The sequence below is a fragment of the Bufo gargarizans genome, chromosome 5 (genome assembly GCF_014858855.1).
Source record: "Bufo gargarizans isolate SCDJY-AF-19 chromosome 5, ASM1485885v1, whole genome shotgun sequence".
In the NCBI taxonomy this organism is placed as follows: domain Eukaryota; kingdom Metazoa; phylum Chordata; class Amphibia; order Anura; family Bufonidae; genus Bufo; species Bufo gargarizans.
The window spans coordinates 206031365-206052014 of record NC_058084.1 but is presented as its reverse complement, the minus strand read 5'-3'; the positions used below and the strand labels follow the sequence as shown (position 1 = coordinate 206052014).

The 20650-nt window shown below is 40.9% G+C and overlaps 1 protein-coding gene across 2 annotated transcripts in view; it reads right to left on the bottom strand.

Annotated features, from left to right (window-relative positions):
• Positions 1-10306: 10306 nt before the first annotated feature.
• Positions 10307-20650, bottom strand: part of BMPER (BMP binding endothelial regulator) — a 263513-nt gene continuing 253169 nt past the window's right edge. For both annotated transcript variants that reach the window (XM_044293999.1, XM_044293998.1), the window contains exon 15: positions 10307-10930. In XM_044293999.1, coding sequence (XP_044149934.1) covers positions 10749-10930 — 182 coding nt within the window. In that variant the 3' untranslated portion in view covers positions 10307-10748. The remainder of the gene's footprint in view (positions 10931-20650) is intronic.

The following is a 20650-nucleotide window of genomic DNA, read 5'->3' as shown; positions in this document are numbered from 1 at the left end:
CGCAGACACTACAGACAGCTACATTATCTGCACTACGTCTCCTGTGTAACGTGTGCGCATACTAAAAATAGCTGTGACATCCAGTGTACTTTTTCCGCAGACACTACAGACAGCTACATTATCTGCACTACATCTCCTGTGTAACGTGTGCGCATACTAAAAATAGCTGTGACATCCAGTGTACTTTTTCCGCAGACGGTGTCTACGGACAGTTACATTATCTGCACTACATCTCCTGTGTAATGTGTGCGCATACTAAAAATATCTGTGACATCCAGTGTACTTTTTCCATAGACGGTGTCTACGGACAGTTACATTATCTGCACTACATCTCCTGTGTAACGTGTGCGCATACTAAAAATATCTGTGATATCCAGTGTACTTTTTCCATAGACGGTGTCTACGGACAGTTACATTATCTGCACTACATCTCCTGTGTAACGTGTGCGCATACTAAAAATATCTGTGACATTCAGTGTACTTTTTCCGTAGACACAGTTACCTGTGCTACATCTCCTGTATAACCATATTCAGACATTTATTGTTTTAAAATTCAACAAAATTACTAATAAAACTGCTAAAAAACTACTAAGAAATAAATAAATATAATAAATGAGCCAGAGGCAGAGAATGATATAATATAATAGGCTACAATCGCAATGTAGTTGCCCCTTATTTCTGCAGTTAAGCTCACATATAAATCCCTGTTTCAATGGTCCATATGGAGGTCAGTGCTCTGCACACGCTATAAGAGATATCGGCAATACAATGTGTTCAAACTATAGTAATGCGTTCAGATGATGCTGAGCACTGTTTCCACTTAGGACATTGACTAAGGGTAAAATGCTTTGAAGGAAACAGCTAAAACCTAAAGATAAAAATATTAATAGTAACAGCAAAATAGGAATGTAGATAAGATTTCAGGATAACATAATGCGACAGTCCACATTGGTACTGCTTATGATATATAAGTCAATAATCAATTGTTTTCCACATGTTCATTAAAGCGCTTTTTGTACAGTTTGTCACCACTATCCTGACTGCTGCGTTATCTAGGGCGTAGGTGTAGTCTCCAGACCTCTCCTGCGGTTACTCCGTACACTCCCGCAGTGATACAGGCAGTGCCATATTATTAAAATGTGTCTCTTATCTAAATGGATGCTGCAAAGGCTACATTACCCTCCGTGGGGCTCCGAAATATGCTGCCGGCTCGTGGATGTATCGCAGCCATCCTGGAAAGTTGTGCGCTTTAGTCGGCGTCTCACACGGCGTCCCACGTAGTACGAGAATCGCTGCGCTGTCTCCTCCTTAGATGCGCTGTCTGTAGGGTTGAGTCAGGAATGATCATTCACTATCATAATAAGGCTCTTCTCTTAGTATGCAGATACAATAGGATCCAATATCTCAGTTCATGGTACATCCACAATTTCATATACTGTCTTTAGTTATACCAAACGCGTCAGATATTCATTTTGTGTCTTCTAGTGTCTTCTAGTTTCCTGTACACCTACCGTGACAATAACATACACGCATCCCAAATATCTGTGACATTGACTGGAATTTTTTATTAGCCGCTGGTGACAGCAGCGTCATTACCTGTGGTACCTCTCCTGTATAACGTTTCCACATCCCAAATATCTGTGACATTGACTGTAATTTAATTGCGCATACACTTAAAAAAAACTGCGCTACTGTACATGTGACATACTTGCAAGCATATATACCATTTAATATGCGCAAGGCGAGCAGTAAGGGACGGGGAAGTGGCCGTGCTGCTAATAGAGCACGCAGAGGCCGTGATCCAGGGCGCAGTGAAACTGTGCCTGCTGGCAGAGCACAAAAAAAACAATCATCCACAATACCTAGCTTCATGTCCCAGTTTGCAGGGTGGTGCAGGACACCACTCTCGAAGTCAGACCAGTGCAAGCAGGTAATCGGTTGGATTGCAGCAGATAATGATTCCAGTCGGTCAAGCACCACCCTGTCTTCTACAAAGTCCACTCTCAGTAGACAAAAGTCTGGTCAACAGAATTCTCTCCCTGATCCTCCTTCCTCCCACCATGCAGAGTCTTTGCAAACAAGTGAACCCACACTCGGATATTCCGAGGAGCTCTTTTCATCACCATTCCTTAATTTGGGCCTCTCGCCAAGCCCGCTTGAAGAGGGACATGAGGAGATCTTGTGCCCTGATTCACAAACTCTTGAGCATCCAGTCAGAAGAAGATGATGGTGGGGAACGGCAATTAGTGTTTCACAAGGTGGATTATGATGATGAGACACAGTTGCCAATAAGTCAATGGCAATTAGTGTCTCAAGAGGATGATGATGAGGATGAGACACAGTTGTCAATAACTGAGGTTGTTGTTACGTCAACAAGTCAGGAGCCCAGTGGCGGCTGGGGACTGAGTAACGAGGGACCGCGGCCGCCATCAGGCTGCGGAAATCCTCAGTGTCCACAAGCCTAAATGGCATCATTCAGGGCCTGTTGTGCGACGTGAGCACGTGCTGGAACTTCACGTTCCACATGTTGGCCAGGCTTTATGAGCAGCAGAGGGCAGTAGTGGAATACCAGCTGCAACATGGTCGTCGCCTTTCCAGTCAGCTTCCACTCTTCACAAGCAGCGAGTGGGCATGGATGTCTGACCTCTGTGAGGTTTTACACAACTTTGAGGAATCAACACAGATGGTGAGCGGCGATGCCACTGTTATCAGTGTAACCATCCCACTTCTGTGTCTCCTGAAACGCTCGCTGCTCACAATGAAGGCGGATACTTTGCATGTGGAAGAGGTGGAAATGGGGGAAGACAGTACACAGGGTGATAGCCACACCACACTCATTTCGTCTTCTCAGCGTGAATTGGATGATGAGTAGAGATGGCCTTGCGGTTTGCCCAGCAGTCATTTTGCGGCAAACTTTGCTCATTCGTGGTTCGCCGAACGGGTGAACATATAGCGATGTCCACCAACGTCATATTCTTTTACATTGTGAAGAACTTTGACCAATGACACATACATCAAATGGTACAGGACAGCCAATTGAGACGTTTCAGCACATGGACATACCCCCTGCCTTATAAATAAACCCGATCTGGCCCCCATTTTATATTTAGTCTTTTGCCAGTATAGGGAGAGGTTGCTGTGTGGAGCAGGGACAGACTGTTAGGGACACCAAAAGCTAGCTAATAGGGCCACAAAAGTCCTTTTAAGGACTGGTATAGGTGTGCTATCGATAGGCATGACTTACTGAGGGGTGTAATATACTTATAATATACTTTCTAACATAGAAAGTATATTATAGTGCATTTGTATTGTGCAGCAGTTGTGTGCGGTTCTGCTGTAATACTGCAGATACACAAAGTGCCAAACGCTATTGGAAGAGATAATTTCTACTAGTTTGATATGCCAGTTGCCCCCCAAAAAAACTGATTGAAGCAGGGGTGTGATATACCAATAATATACTTTCTATATAGTGCATTTAGGTAGTGCAGCATTTGTTTGCGGTTTTGCTGCGTTACCTCAGCTACATAGAGTGACAAACGCTATTGGAACAAATAATTTCTATTGGTGTGATATACCAGTTTCCCCCCCAAAAAACTGATTGAAGCAGGGGTGTTATATACCAATAATATACTTTCTACATAGTGCATTTAGGTAGTGCAGCATTTGTTTGCGGTTTTGCTGCGTTACCTTAGCTACACAGAGTGACAAACGCTATTGGAACAAATAATTTCTACTGGTGCGATATACCAGCTTCCCCCCAAAAAAACTGATTGAAGCTGTCGTGTTATATACAAATAATATACCTTCTATATAGTACATTTGGGTAGTGCAGCAAACCCAAACACTATTGGAACAAATAATTTCTACAGGTGTGATATACCAGTCCCCCCCCCCCCCCCAAAAAAGAGTACTTGAAGCAGGGGTGTTATATACCATATTTTTCTGTAGCTGGCCAATATATTAGTACACCAGTCAGCCCACATCTTTATACACCCCGCATTCGTCCTCTTTTCCTTCTCTCACTCTTTTCTATCTCTGAAAACTCCTCCAACCTTTTGTCTTGCTGTAATCTTCTCTGTGTCCCTGTCAACAAGCCCCTCTGCTTTAATTTGATGTATACCTAAGGTTGGTTTACACTTACTGCCCCTTGCAGCAACGTTGGCGCTCCCTATCTGGAGCGTCATCAATGCTAGGCATTGTGCGCTCCGGCCCTTTGAGTATGGTTTCCGTCCCATGTGACCCGACGCCGCATTCTGCGGGAATTGGATCTATGTCTAGCTGCCGTTGTGTTGGTCTCTGCTGACATTGCAGTCATGTGACTGGTCAAATGACCAGCAAGGCGGACCTTAGGGCTTTCGGCCTTTAAAAACCTATTCCTGGCGCCCTCGGACAAGACTCCGCACAAAACTCCCCACACAAACTGTGGGTTCTTCTCTTGTGTAGCATCAGCACATTTGGTAGCTCCGTACCACTGACGGGCTCACCTCCACTAGGTGACACCGTTCCCCCCGGCATTCTCCTTGGTCCAATGACCATTAGGTAGGCCTCTTTACTTTTTACTTCTTGCCTGGTTTTCTTTTCCCTGTATTTCTTGATTTTCTCCTAAGACCACAGTATTTTCATTTTCAGGAATTGTTGTGCATTCTTATCAAGCCCTGGGAATAATTATCCTGATGAATACTGTATGAAACGTGGCACGTCGGGAACTATCTTATAGGGTTTACCAGGGATATGGTCCGGACTAGAGACAGGTGTCCGGATGGGGTTGCCCCTTTCGGGGTGGGTGCTCTGTGTAGGTAGGTAGGGTCACCCTAGCCCCCCTCCCGTGATCTAGGGGTTTCTAGGGATAGTTGTTTCCCTCCTATCTGCACTGAGCATTATTCAAAGTTACTTATAGTCCTCCACGACCCAGTCGGACTAGAAAACTACGTTTCAGAATTTCCTGAAGGACATCTGATCGCCCTCAACTGCAGCATTCCAAGCTGGTAAGACTGTTCCTTTTTTCTTATCACGAATCTTGCCTGTTGTGCTATAGAACTTCAGGTGCCCTGTAGTTACAATAGTGGATATTTATATTTTACGTTCAATGTTTTGTACTTTTTTGACCCAGATATTTTATTGTATTTATAAAAAAAAAATTTTTAGCTTCCTTGTTGCCCCTGTCTTGGCTTTTGATTTATTGAGCTTTCTCATTGGCCCACAAGCAAGGAAGGAGGTTACTGATGAAAAAAAAATCTAGAATATTGGCGATTACGAATATAGCACTATATTCTACATCTTCGTAAATTCTCGAAGTGCCGATATTAGCAATAAAAATTTGCCATTCAAATATTTGCGATCATCACTAGTAATAATATGCACAAAAGTTCATGTTATTTCTCTCCTGGGGTCACCGAAATGAAAGATGCAGATATAGGCAGCTCCAGCTTCAGCCTGCTGTAGCATGGGCTAGAGATTTCTGGACATATGAGACCAAAATGGTGGTAATTGCTTTTACCTTGCCTGAGGTAGAGCCTTTAGTAGGAAGGACATATCAGATATATCCTTTGCTACCGAAAAGTTTGCAACACATGGGAAAGGACTAAGACATGTAAAATCAAGTGTGCCACATTTTTAGGAGGCATGCACTTTTTAACAGTACAAGTCCTCCCTGCTCGCTTGACGTAGACTGGAGTATTAATGCAATCCTATAAATGTGTCCCAATATTTATGAAGGGTATCATGAGAGGAGGGGTATGATCAAGTTCTATAACGGAAGAGAAAAGGGCAAAAAGTAAAGCACACCCAACATGTAATAAAAGTGATACAAAAATATCTTTATTATTACCATACAGACAGTAACACGATTTAAGGGGTATTCCTGTAAACAAAACTTGACTACTATTAAATGTACGGGAACAAAGTAAAAATCTTTAATATATAATAATCAAATCTTTTCAGTAGTTTCCCACATAATCACTCATCACTTACTGGCCCAAGATGTGATGTTTATAGCTCACCGTCTAGGAATATGACCCATAATTTAGTTTCAGCTTACTGGTTGAGCATGCTTAGTTCCAGCATAAGGACTTATAGGAGGTTTTAACTGGGAACTAATGTGAGAAGCTCAGTAGTGAGTGAGCACAATATGAGAGGGGGGGAGGGAGGCGGAGAACAGCCTGGAATAGGTATCAGCAAAGTATGATGGGAACTTTAGTCTGCTACCCACATGGGCTGCTACTGCAGACCAGCCCACTTGCTGTACCGAGGTAGAGCACACAGGGACATTATAAATCATTAAGAATGAAAATTGGTGTTAGACTATCCCTATGTGTAACCACCACGCAGTCTCACCTGAATGTCAGAAGTCCCCGTTTTATATATATATATATATATATATATATATATATGACATATCATGTGTGCTACAATGCACGTTCACTAGGGGAATAGAATATTTTTGTTTTTGTGGCTACCATTGAGATACCACAAAACCAGAAACTGCCTCCTTTTTACTTCCATTTGGCAGTAAAGTATGAATGTTAGGGCAAAAAATGAGTGGATTTTTTTAGCCTTTTTTCCTATGCCCCTACAAAGACATTTAATAACAGCTAAACAATCCCTTTTCTGAAGAAAGCCAATATTATATGGTGTCTATTCAAGTGAACTGGTAACCAAGTAATACATGCACAATTCAAGCTCGTAGGTTTTTTGGCAGCTCTTCCCAGTCTAGCTAATATAGGAGGGAGGGAATAAAAACATGGATTATTAAGGCAACTCTTATGGATAAAGCAACAGAAAAAGGTTTTATTTTGAATGTGTCTTTTTAGATCATTGTTCATTTTTAGACCTTTTTATTGACAAAACCAGGAGTAAGATAAAAATTGAAGATGTGCAAATCTCTCTATTATACGTGTTTGTGCTTAGGTTATACTTGCGGTTTGGCTTACAAATACTGTTGAAAAACACTGACCATAAAACGTGAATGAGGCCTAAGGCTGTGTTTGTGCTGTAAATCATAAGTTACAGATACGTGAAGGGTTGGAAAGAATGGTGGCCTAACCAGAAGGAGTGTTGTGGTGAGTGATGAAGCTAATATTAAGAGGCTCAGTGGCTCTGGTGACTGTGTCTTTGAGACGGTCCTGAAGCTGCTAGTTAGGGGGGGGGGGGAGCTCTAAAAATATAGGCGGTATAAAAGAAATAGGACAGTTGCTGGAGACCAGAGTTGGCAGCAGTGAACTAATACCAGTATTTTGGAAATAGACAGAAGAATTTAGTCACCGAGAACTTGGAAGGTGTCCAGAGAGAGGACCAGTAGGCTGACATGAAGTGGCAGGGGCTTCTGCATGCCAAAGCGGCCAAAGTCCAGGGAGCTGACATCCACGAGTAAACAAGCCTGTAACTCAAGGAACCACCACCGCAGCCACTGCACCCAATTGTTAAGTATTGTGACCATTTTCTGACCTAGATTATGCCTCCATTTGGAAGATTGTAATGTAACTACAAGAATGGGAGCCTCATTTATGTAGCATTATAACGAAAACTCAAAGAAAGTTTATTTCAAAGAAAGCTCTGTTTAGGTGTGGAAGTTCTTTGGTGCCAGGACTGAGTCCAAGGATAACTCTTGTCCCAGTTCCAGAACTTTTACAGATGTATTGTTGATCACAAAAACAGAATAATTTGTATAACTTTCATTATACAGCAAATGAGCTTTATTAGCTGAAGCATAAGATTTATTTGATGAAGACAATTTAATGTATAAGGGTTGAGTCAGCCTGTCCTCTTATAAGTCATATGGTTAACCCAACAGTCCTTTCATTCTTCTGGGAGAATAGCAGCACTCTGCTTGCTATTATTTTCCTGCCACTACTAAAATGAGCCTTTAAGGGGAAGCTGGGAACTTTGGAGGGAATTTATTGCAAATTGATACTGGCATTTTTACACAATCAGATTTTTGAAAAAGGGGGCATGGGGAAGGTGGGGTGTGGACGGGGCTATTAGTGCCTGTGCCTCATCATAAATTAAATCCTCCTCCAATGGCACAAGCCCTGTTATGACCGATGTAGCAAACACTGTTCTTGATTAATAAGGGCTTTCTGATTATAACAGAGCAATACAGCTGTGAAAAATCAGTTTTTAAACAGATTTAATAAGTCCTGTTAGATAGTAATGACTTATAATGGGGTTTGTGAAAGTTCTGTTGGGGTTCTAGTATTTTTAACTGCAAGAATATCTCTGAAAGCTATACCAATTTCACTGAAAAAAATTCAAGATTCCAAGGGAGATCAATGCTAATGTGACCAGAGCCTTAGAAAGTTCAATTCAAGGATGTTCACAAATAGATGGCAAGCTTTAGAATTACAGAAGCTTGAAATTCCATTATACATGAGAGCTGATATTCTCTGATGATACATGAATGATCTACAATATTTATTAGAACAGTTAACTGTGATCTGCAATTTCTGGTATATCTAGAACATATGTAGATTCATATATAAATCATTAAAAAAATAAATAAAAATCATTTATAAATAGAAAATAAAACATGCTATGTAATAAAAAAACAATTTACCTATTTATTCAGATTAAAACAATTTAACTTAATAAAGGTACATTTAGGGAAGATTTACTAAGGTTTACTTCTCACCCTAACCCACAAAACTCTCCACAGTTCTGCACCTCCATATATCTCCTCCCTCATCTCCATCTACCACCCTACCCGTGCTCTCCGTTCTGTTAGCGACCTAAGATTAATAACCTCCATAATTCATACCTCTCACTCCCGTCTTCAAGACTTTTCTCGAGCTGCACCTACTCTGGAATACTCATACACATCTTTTCAGGCAGGCTTATCAAGCTACCTAAAATGACTTTTCCCAGACTAAACCTCTCCCCCACCAACTCCTCTGGCCTAAACTCGATCATCTAGATCGTCCAGCACCACTCCTGTCAGTTCAATAATGGCTCAAATCCTACTTATCACAATCAATTACCTTATGTATCACCCACAAATCCTCATAGATTGGGCCCTGACTCCTAGTGTTTCAGTTGGAAATTAGCCACTTTTGTTTTTTACATGAACCCTATGAATTTGTAAAGCGCTGTGAAATATGGTGGCGCTATATAAATACATTTTATCATTATTATTATTAAGATGAATGCAGCAGAATTGTGGTTTAATTTGCACAGAAACACTGGAGTACATGGCTTGCGCCATATTTATTATGTATTTTAGATACTTTTTGCATCGCACTAGACTAAGAGAAAAGTATTAGAGGGAAAGGGGCATGTCTTAGTGGAAAGGTCATAGTTTAAAATACAAAGCAAATCAAAATTGTGCCGAAATTTCAGCACCAAATACTGGTGCAAAGCAAGCCAGCCAATACGGGGTGTACAATTAGACAACATTGTCTAGCATGTCTAGCAAGATGCATCAAATTTAGCATACAGCATGGGTCACTGTGATAAACGTGGTGCGTCTTTAGACTGCTTGGTCTTTATTTAGTGCTGTCTAAATATTAGACAGGATTAGTAAATGTGCTCCATTGTGTTGGGTGCCAAATAATTTATCTCCTTAAAATAACATATATACTGTTATACATAAAATGAATTATAAAAACAAAGTTTCATGGATTTCTCAGGCTCATTATAACCTGTCACCACACCAGTCAGTTGTATGTTTTTTTCTCTCTCTCTCTCTCTCTGTCTCTCTCTATATACATATATATTTCCAGTTCTAACTGTAAATTCAATCTTAAAGGGACTTTTCATGGCAATATGTAATTTTTAGTTAATATAATTACCTTAAGGCTAGAATCATGTAGTCCCCCGATGCATCCTTTCTTCTATTTTCCAGCGGCTTGGTTTTGGAAATTTTAATATTTATACTGTGTTTTTGCCATATGCTAATTTTCAGTTTCAAGTCAAGGGGGCAGCGGCTTGCTTCCTTGAAGTCACTGTTACCGTGCCCTAACCCTGCCTCCTGCACCATGTTTGCTGCTTTCCCCCATGCTCACCTCATCCTGCTGCATTAAGACATCTCATTCCGGATTTCAAGTGCTCCTGCACGAGAAGATGTCTTAACATAGCAGGACGATGTGGACATGGGGGGAAGCAGCAAACATGGTGCAGAAAGCAGAATTAGGGAGCGGCAACAGTGACTTCAAGGAAGCATGCCGCTGCCCCCTTGACTTGAAACTAAAAATGAGCATAGAGAAAATATCAGGTTAAAATCTCCAAAACCAAGCCACTGAAAAATAAGAGAAAGGATGCATCGGGGATTACATGATTCTATCTTTAAGGTAATTATAATAACTAAAACTGACATGTCGTCATGAAAGGCTCCCTTTAATGTTGAACTAAATCCAATTTGGCAATTTGTTCTGCCACAAAACGTCTTGTAGCATCTTGCAGTACATTTTCTCATGCCACAATATCCGATTAGAAACATCTCTTTTATTTATACAATTGTTCAAATAGTTTAAAGGATAAAGTCCTAAAAAAAAATACATAAACATTATAGCAAAAAATATACATATAATAAATTGGTTTTCTTTGCTTATATAAATGATGTATAATTTTGTATTTATATTTATATATATATATATATATATATATCATATTTATATTAGTCACTTGAGTCCATGTGTGTGAATGTTTCAGCATGTCATCATTTTACAAGTTCTGTGTTCAAACACTGGAGTCCTTCATTGGCTGAGAGTTTTACAGAAAACCCTCAGCATTAAAAAGTTCTTGATGAAAGATCTGTGTCACCGCTGAGGACAGAGCGCTGGCTTGATGCATTTCCCTCTATGAAGTACTAAATTAGCTGGGCAGTGACAACCAGCCACACACGGTCTTGTACACGGACCGATTTCATTCCAGTTTTCACATGTCTTTAGGCATCCAGGACCACAAGTATCATATACTGCTCCATGTTTACACTGGGTTGCTGAAAGAAAGAAAGATACTACAGTTAGCAAGCGTACAATATGGGTTAATACATTACAGATTGAAAATGTTGTATCTCTCAGATAAGGATTATTTTACGGGGAAGTCACACTAACAAAATCTGATTAATATTTGGTAAATCTGAGAAGATCCCTTTGTTAAATGAGTTGTCTCAAAATGACTATTTATCTGCTCTCTACAAGATAAGCAGTAAGTGTCAAACAGTTGGGGGTATGACCGCTATGCTTGTGGTGGTTGAGCATGCTCGCTGCCGCTCCATTCAAAGTCTATGACACTGCCGAAGACATCTGCGTACAGCTCTTGGCCATGGCTGGCAAAAGAGTTTGACTAGAGCAGCAGTGCACATGCCCTACGTCCAGGCAGGAGTGTACACATATCTAATAAAAACTCATAGCAAAACTTAGTATGGACTCCCCTGCTTCACCAAGTTTTCCAGTAAGAATGTGACAATCACTCCCAGGCAATGCACAGCAAAATTCTGACAAATTTATGTTCTTTTTCTTAAGCGCAGGAAAAGTTAATTTAAAAAATTTGTAATAAAGAAAATCCCCCTTACCCACATTTTCTGACTTTTATGGCAGAAAAAAAGGAATAGGTGTTTTAGAAATGTGGTGCTCATTCTGACCACCATGTTTCTCAAAGTATATATACCACACCACTGGCAAATAAATACATTGATAAATCGGCAAAAGCTGGCTGCTTGCAGCCTCCACCAGAGGGAGCTCAGTGCATAGGAATTCAGTTACCATTTACTGGAATGGAAGCTGAAAATATCCTCTTTGCATTGAACTCCTCTTGGTGGTAGCTACATGAAAAGAGCTTGGCTTCATCCCTACTCCCTGTAGTAGTTGCACGGTTCTCATCCATTGAAGCTACGCCACTGCTCACTGCCGTACATCCATTTAAATCAGGAAGTGGTGACTCCTGGTCTCATAATCGTTGGGGGTGTTAGTGGCTCGATACCCAAGCATCCTACAGAGGAACTGATTTTGGGGCTCACCCTACATGGAAACATCAGAGTATGTCCACATGGAACATAAACGCTGCAGATTTGCCACACACAGATCCACAGTGTTTATTTACCAGCAAAGTGGATATATTTTAAGAAATGTCATCCACATACTTTGTATAAAAATGTATAATTTGGGGTTGATTTTGCTGCTGCAGAATTACAGGTGGAGGTACCTTCACCTGTTCTTTTTCGAGAGCTTAAAGGGGTTTTCTGACATTTTAATACTTTCATATTTTGAAATTTATTCAAACTTCGTTTGTTGGTGAAGGGTGAATTGCGTTATGGATTCCGTTACCACGGACCATAACGCAATTCTATGACGGACTGCCCTGCATAACGGAAATGGGACGGATCCTTTTTGCAGCCCGTAGACTTCTATTATGACAACGGGAAGCCTCTAAAGGCATTCTGTCTTAGAATTGCGTTATGGTCTGTGGTAACGCAATCCATAATGCAATTCACCTTTTACCATCAAACAAAGTGTGAACGAATTTCATAAGCGGAAATTTTCTCATCTCCACTGATGACCTATCTGATCAGTTGGGGACCGACACCCGGAACTCCCGCCGATCAGTTGTTTGAGAAGGCACCAGCCCTCCTGTGAGTGCCACAGCATTCTCCAGCTTTTCCTAGGCCAGTACCAACATGTTCATCAGTGATTTGGCCTAGGCACCACTCAGCCCCATAGAAGTGAATGGGGCTGAGCTGCGATACCAAGCACAGCATCCAAAATTGTACCAAACAAAATTGTATTGTGCACTCCTGCTGCCCTAAAACTATAACCCCCAAAATGTTCTTTTCACTTCTATGGAAGTTACAGAAACAACTAAGTGTGAATGCTGGGACTTGTAGTTACACAGCAGTTGGAGTGCTGAAGGTTGCTGATCTCTGCAGTTTGTGGCTTTTTTATGCCATTATAAATGGCATACTCGTAGCAACTGTGAAGACACTACATTTACTGTATGTACATGCATATATTCATGGTGATTCACTAGTTATACTATTGCCATGTTTCAGCACCCTGTCTTCCAAGCAGCATTTTCCCGTACTGCGCACCTTTAGGTGAACGCTATCCATATGCACGTATGCTCATAACTAGAAAGAACCAGAGCAAACATTTTCTGCCCACTTAACTGGCAGGTGGAAATTGGGACTAGAAATGAGAAATCATTACATTGTGCAATCCTGCAGTAAGACCCATGACTCAGACTGTACAATGTGATAACATTATGTTTTCTGATCTTTTGAACACAATTAGAATGTGAAAAACAAGAAACAGCAAGTTCTCTTTGAACTGGACCCTGCTAGGTATACTGGAGGGATCAGTGGCAACAGCTCTGAAAGATTTTCTTGATAAGCTCCCAAAGAGGCTGAGTGTGCGGCACAAAACCTGTCACCATTGTGATAATTGGCGATATTGCACATGAAGCACTCCCTCTCTCTCTCCCTAGGAGTGATCTTTCACTGTGAACACATCTAGGCTTCATATGTGATCATAATACTGAAAAAAATTCTAGCTGTTAGGGCTCATGCACATGAACGCATTTTCTTTCCGCTTCCGTTCCGTTTTTTTTGCGGACTGTATGCAGAACCATTCACTTCAATGGGGCTGTAGAAAATACAGAAGTTACTCCATGTGCATTCCGTTTCAGTTTGTCCGCATGGCCGTTCTGCAAAAAAGCATGTCCTATTATTGTCCGCAAATCACGGTCCCAGGCCCAATTCAAGTCAATGGGTCCGCAAAAAATACGGAACGCACGCTGAACACATCTGTATGTCATCCGTATTTTGTCAGTATTTTGCTGATCCATACTGTAGAAATGCTCTGCCCAGCCCGTATTGCTCATGTGTTTGGTGATTAATAAGTTACTGTTTCTGTAACGGATCAAATACGGAAACCATACGGATATGTTTTGCGCAATAACGGAACGGAAGAGGACTTAAATCAGAGAAAAAAAAAAACTCAGATACGGAACCACGGATCAGTGAAAAACGTACCGCAAAACAAACCCTTATATAGATGCCAACAGGAGGCACAGTATACATATTTTATGCCTATGATGCATATGCCGTAGAATGGGTAGAGGTGTATACTGACATCATCAGCACTTCTGCATACCTCCCAACTTTTGAAAAACACAAAGAGGGACAAGAAGTGCGGCATCACTGCAATTTTTTCCATAATAGGCCAAGCCTCTAACTTTTCAGGCCCTGTATCAGCTGCTTCCACTATATCTATTAGATAGATAGATAGATAGATAGATAGATAGATAGATAGATAGATAGATATGAGATACAGATAGATATTAGATAGATATGAGATATAGATAGATATTAGATAGATAGATAGACAGACAGACAGATATGAGATAGATAGATAGATAGATAGATAGATAATAAATAGAAGATAGAGACAAGAGTGGCGCTCTTCCTGGTAAAATGCAGGCCTGCACAAACAAATGATTTTTGCACTTTATTTCAGGCATATGACGCTATCAGAAAATACACAAATTGTGAAAAAGCTGCAATATCTTTATATTTAGGATATAGGTTTTATCTGACCAAGTGCTTCTATGTCAATAAGTCTTGAATATTTTTTTTTCTTGAATTTAACAGCCACTGGGGCATCATAAAGAATAAACCGTTCTTCAGGCACCCTGCCAAAGAGCACAGGGGATTCCAGAGGGGAGCGCCAAACAGTTGCAGGAGCTACAGAGGTTAATACACAAACTGTCCAAAGCTAATGAAACATTTCAAAGTGTGATTTATGCAGGGCAGAGGCGGCAGTGAAGTAGATACAATTCTGCATGTTTTCTCTCCCAAGGTCAACAATTTCTATTGTGCAGAGAAATAAACCCATTGAAATTGTGATGAGAGAATGCTTTCTGTCAACGTCACATAATTGAATGTGCTCCCTCAAGTCACAGTGACACCATTTGTTCTGGCACATATTATAAAAGTGATAAAGTATCTTTGACTTCATTTTGTAAGTGTGCAGGGTCATTTGTTCTAATGATTTTCAGTATTCAAGTGTAACCCAATAAATTATCAATATGGCTACAGGTGTTAGAGGAGAGATCACAGATACTGTAGCTGAATACAATATTTACAAACTGACTTAATAAAAAATGCCTTTGGCTGAAAAAGTAAAAAAAAAAAAAAAAAAAAAAAAAAAAGGAAGATTATGGGTCCTAAAGGCTCCTTTCCATGCACGTGTGAAAAAATCCTTCAAACATTTTATAGAGTTTTCTAGATATGTTTTAATGTGTAAATCTGAATTGTGACATTTGTACAGGCAGTTTTTTTTTGTTTTTGAAAGTACATTCAAAAATGTATGGCAAAAAAACATTTAAAGAAAAACAACATACTTTAAGCATGGTAAAAACATAATACAAACGCCACTAATCTAAAAATACAGCTAAAATGCCACAAACTAGAACGCTGGGGCAGATATATCGATGTCACTGTGTCTGGAAAGTATCTTGACTTGAGCCAGACATGCAAGACATAAGAGTTTTTAGACAATTGTAGCGCCAAACTTTTTGTCTAATCCAATTCAGCACCTTCGTTGTGGACAAAAATTATAGAAGCTCCAGGCGGTATAAGAAGTTGTGTACAACTCTGATAGTATAAATCCCTATTATACAGCATTGTCTCACAAATAAAGATTTTTGTGGTGCATTATGTCACTTCCTTTCACTGCTGTCAAAAACAATCCAAATTACAAATTTTGCACAAACTAGAAAACAGCACAGGCACTATATTATGGTACAAAATAAAACAATATTAATATTTGTGCTCCAATCTGTAGACATTTTCTGATTTTGCTACGGACTTAACAGACATATGGCTGCAGTTTTAGCCCCCCCAAAAAAGTTGGTGAAGGCTCCAGGGCAAAACAATTTATGGGACTTCCCTCCTGAGTAAGGGCTGTATTAGACTGGCCGATTGTCCGCCAGATCATCGCTAATGAGCATTCGCAGTAACACTCGTTAGCGATGATCTGGCAGTGTAATGCTGCCGCCGATTACTCAATGAACGAGCAAGCTCATTCATCGGGCAATCCAGATTTTCAAGCATGGTCACGATCTGCTGCCAGCAACTAGTCAGTATGGGGATGAGCGATGGCATAACTACAATAGGTCCACTGTCTCCTCCCTCCTGTTGGTGGTATGCTTAAAAACTTTTCAAACTCATGTCTTGTCTGGGAAAAAGTTAAAAAAAAACTATGATGTAGAGGCACTTAGGTAGTGGAGGTACCTGGCAAGTTTGCCTTCTGTTCTCCCTATAAGACTTTGTTCACATCTCCGTCAAGGAGATCCGGCTGCCTGATCTGGCACAAATGCTGGCTGTCAGCCAGACAAACGTTACGTGCATCGTTTTTTGGTCTGGCCGGCATTTATGCCGGAAAGTGGCCAGATCACCGTTAGATCTCATTACAGTTAATAGTGATCCAGCGGTAAAGTAGAGAATCCGGCAATGCTGGATCCTGGGAGATCCGGCAAACTGCTCTGTGAGGATTGACAGAGATGTGAATGAGGCCTTATCCAGCCCTGAATCTCTCTATTCTATTCAGTGATATATAAATATTTGAAGCTCCAATTCCTCCTCATTTCAGTCGTAGGATGAAGAGGGACAGGGGGCTTGAAAATCACATTTAGTATATGGTGGTGGGCTCAGCAGTGGGGCCCCCAGGAATCATACATTTGGATTGTTCTCATCATCATATTCTATATTTTAATACAGAATAATACAATCAATCTTGCATGTAAGAGCTTGACCGAAGCTGGAAGTAATAAGTTCCTGACACTAGGTAGAGTGGTATGAAGAAGACAAGATTCTGCTAGAAATAAAATGATCAAACTGCATAGTAATTTCCAAGGAGCTAGAAGGAGACATAGTCCAAAGTACAGGAAACATGCTTATTTGTCTCCCCTTAAATTGGTACCAGTATTCGTTCATGGACTGTGTTTTACCAATGGACTAACGTGTTGAAACTTTTTCCAAACTACGATGTAAGAAATAAAAGGAAATCTTGAATCCATCACAGCTATGCCTTACCCAAATGTGGCTGATTTTTTTTTTCACAGTAATGAGAATCCTTCAGGCTGCTGTGTTTCAGCTGTCAGAGCAAAGTCGGATGTGGTGAAAAGGAAATAAAGGCTTCAAAAAGACAGATGTTAGTGGCTGAGCAAGTGCGATCAGACAGATGTGAAAAATGGTTTTAGTCCCGTTAAAAAAGGAGACGAAAGGGACCCACTGGCACACTTACGCACGAGCTATTATTCAATTCCACTAAAATTAACACCTTTCAGCAATGAAAAATGCCATTGCAAAGCCAAATAAAACAAACCATAAAAATTGCTGAAAAAGCTCAATATAGCTCTCGAGTGGCCTAGCCAGCTTTCTTTAAGTCACTCGATCTACAGATGTAGTTATTACCCCACTTACATTCCACTATATTCTCCTTAGCTGACCTAACTCTTCTAATCCCCTCTGTATCTGTTTTGGGTTTTTCATTTCAGGGGAACTGTGAAGAAAAGCAGAAACTTATAATGGGAATATGGGTCGAGCAAATATATGTGTAGGGGAATAAAAGCAAAAATATCCAAGATCTAAGACAAGGTCAGACTTGTCCAGGTGTCCACAATGTTCCTAATTTGTAATGAACACAGCTTTCATGACCTACTTAGCTAGGACTAATCCTCTTCATAAAGACCTATAAAGGTAACATGTGTTGTTTAAAGACGTTTGCAATATCTTTTTGTATAAGCTTGTATTCCCTGTTACTGAATCAGATCCAGTTCTACTGTGCCACTTGACCGATTCCGCCCCCCCATTGATCTGTACCTTTTAACCCATATACAGAGATCTGGACTCTACTGCAGGGGCACCACCAGGCCGCTAACTTTTGAAGTAGTGTCTATTTACTGCTCACTGGGGCCAAGAGACACTGATGTGGAGCACTAAAAGATCAGGCAAAATCCTAGTCAGGAAACAAGCCGAGGTCAGAACAGACAGTGCACAAGCAGTCTAGTAACCAGTCCAAAGGCCATGGCAGGCAGAAAATAAGTCAATATGTGGAATAGGCAGAGGTCAGGTCATGTAGCGTACGGTTAAATCCGAAAACAGGCAGGGATCGGTATACAGGCCAGCAAACAAGACAAGGGTACACTTTAGCATTAAACTACACTACCAGAACCTATTGCTCAGGCACTCTCCCATAGGGAATGGTGCCTTAAATACTCTGAGGTAGCTAGCCATAAGCTGGGGAAGATTAATGTGCACACTGGCTCTTTAAGAAGCAAAGTAAGTGCACCTGTCCTATGAGCAGTGATGGGATGAGCAAGTCTCAGTCTATGTGAAGTGTACAGAGCAGTTCTGGTCTGGCACAGTGAGCTGCAGGGAAGAGCAGGTGAGAGCTCCGGCAGCTGGCTCTGCTGGGAGGAGTGAAGTGGCGGGCACAGGCCGCCGGTATAACATTCGCCATGCAATAACAATGCTAGAGCATCTTTTGATTCTGCATTGTGCCATCCCTCTGCTATTATTCTTTGATATTTAGAAACAAATTGACAATTGGGTGTTATAAAGGGAGTGTGTCCCTGCACAGTGTGTCATGTCAGAGTATGAAATGCACAACTGGTAACATCCAGTTGTCAATTTATTTATAAATTACTAGGAGGAATAACCGAGGAATGACCCTGCAAGATCATATGCTGAGGATGTGATTTACCTAACAGCAAGTTATGATTATAAAATACAAGGAACTAAACTACCAATGAGAAAACAAGCAGCAAATCAGGTGCAGCAGTTTTCGCCCGGCCAATACTCGGCATATTTGCCTGATTGTGGCTGGATCTCGGCCAGTCCCCATTATAGTTAAAGGGGTTGTCCCTGTAACGGTCAATATGCTCTTTGAGGGTATGTGGTGTTACAGAAAGACACTGCAAACAGTGACCCACACTCTGTTAGACATCGTATGACCATGTATCACATGTAACACTACATTTAATGTGTGGCTAGCAGCAGCTTGTCTAGAGATGACAGCTGGTTCTGAAGCTTAATTCACAAAAGTGATGATCTCTGGGGAGAGCTCCTTCAATAAATGTAATGATGGATTAGAAAAATTATCTTCATAATTGCTCATTAGTATCTCAACACGTCTGCATCTAATCAAGTATCTGTCTCAGATTCGGATAAGGTTTTGAGAGAGGTGACGGGAAGCCACATGTGATTCATTGGGAACCTGGAATTAATGGACAAATTAGATGAAAACCGTTCTAACATCTCTTGCTCGGTTCTCCTGTAATGTACAACAGCCCGTTTAGCAAAATCTCACTTGCACACACAAAATCCCCAGGAGTAGACACATGAGCTGAAAAATTCAGACGGTGAGTGAATTTAGCCAATGTCGTCTGAAGATGACCAGTTCCTATTCTTCAGCATTTGTTACACTATCCCATTTACTCCTCCTTTGCTCCTCTGTCTAAAATGAAGTATGCTAGCAAGATCTTGCTAAGAGTCACTACTTTTCCATTATCCTACAGATTGTCATGCTTGTCAAGGTACAGAACTGATAGAAATGTATTGGCTTAAAAGGGTTTTCCGAGACTTTCCTACTGATGACCAACAGTATCCTCTGGATAGGTCATCAGTATCTGATCGGTGGGGATCTCTCCTGGGACTCCCACTGATCAGCTGTTTGACAAGGCACCGATACTTTCAGTAGTGCTGCAACCGTCTTGCTGCTCACCAAGCACAGCGCTGTTAATTTGATAGCAACATGTTATTGGTATTAAAGCTAAGCCCCATTCACTTCGATAGGGCTGTTGCGCTAGGTCATGTGACCTTTGAAAGTAACGTCACGTGTCCCAGACTAAACTGCAAGTGCCGATAGCTTCTCAAACAGCTGATTGGTGGGGGTCCCAGTCATTGGACCCTCACCGATCAGCTACCGATGACCTAGGATAGGTCATCAGTAGTAAAGTCTTGGAAAAACGCCTCTAAATGTGTGAATTCCAGAATTCTCAATGCCGTTACGCGACCTGTTTTGATCTCTTGTGACTAAGCAAAAGTGAAAAACAGGCAAAATATAATACAAGGAATTATTAAACTGAGAATAGATGTTTTCTTTTGGTCAGATGTACTAATATGGTCCTTACTAAAACTAAACATTATACTGTATTGTAAGGCAGGTGCCCTAAATGGCTTCTAAGGCTGGTCATAAATGATACATACAAACTCTTTGCAGATGTTATTCTTGGTTGGATTTGAACCTAGAACCCCGGCTCTGCAAGGAACCACTCAGCCACCATACACATGACCATGTCTGTTTGAGCAACTACTTCCATTCCTCATGTAATAACAATTGTGGAGCATCTATTCTTATGACTCCACGATGTGTCATTCCTTTATTATTCCTCTAGAAGTCATGAATGAATCACTGGCAGTTTGCAATGTTACCAGTTGGAAGAGTGTCATTGCACAGTCTGACACTGGCAGGAGTGATTGGATAGTGTCAAATAGTGTCAGCCACACATTCAACTGGTAACCCCCATCTGGACCTGCATTGCACACTACTGGCAATTAATTCATAAACTTCTAGAAGGAATAATAAAGGAATGCCACAACATAGAGTCATAAGAGTAGATGATCCAGAATTGTTATTACATGGGGAATGAAAGTAGA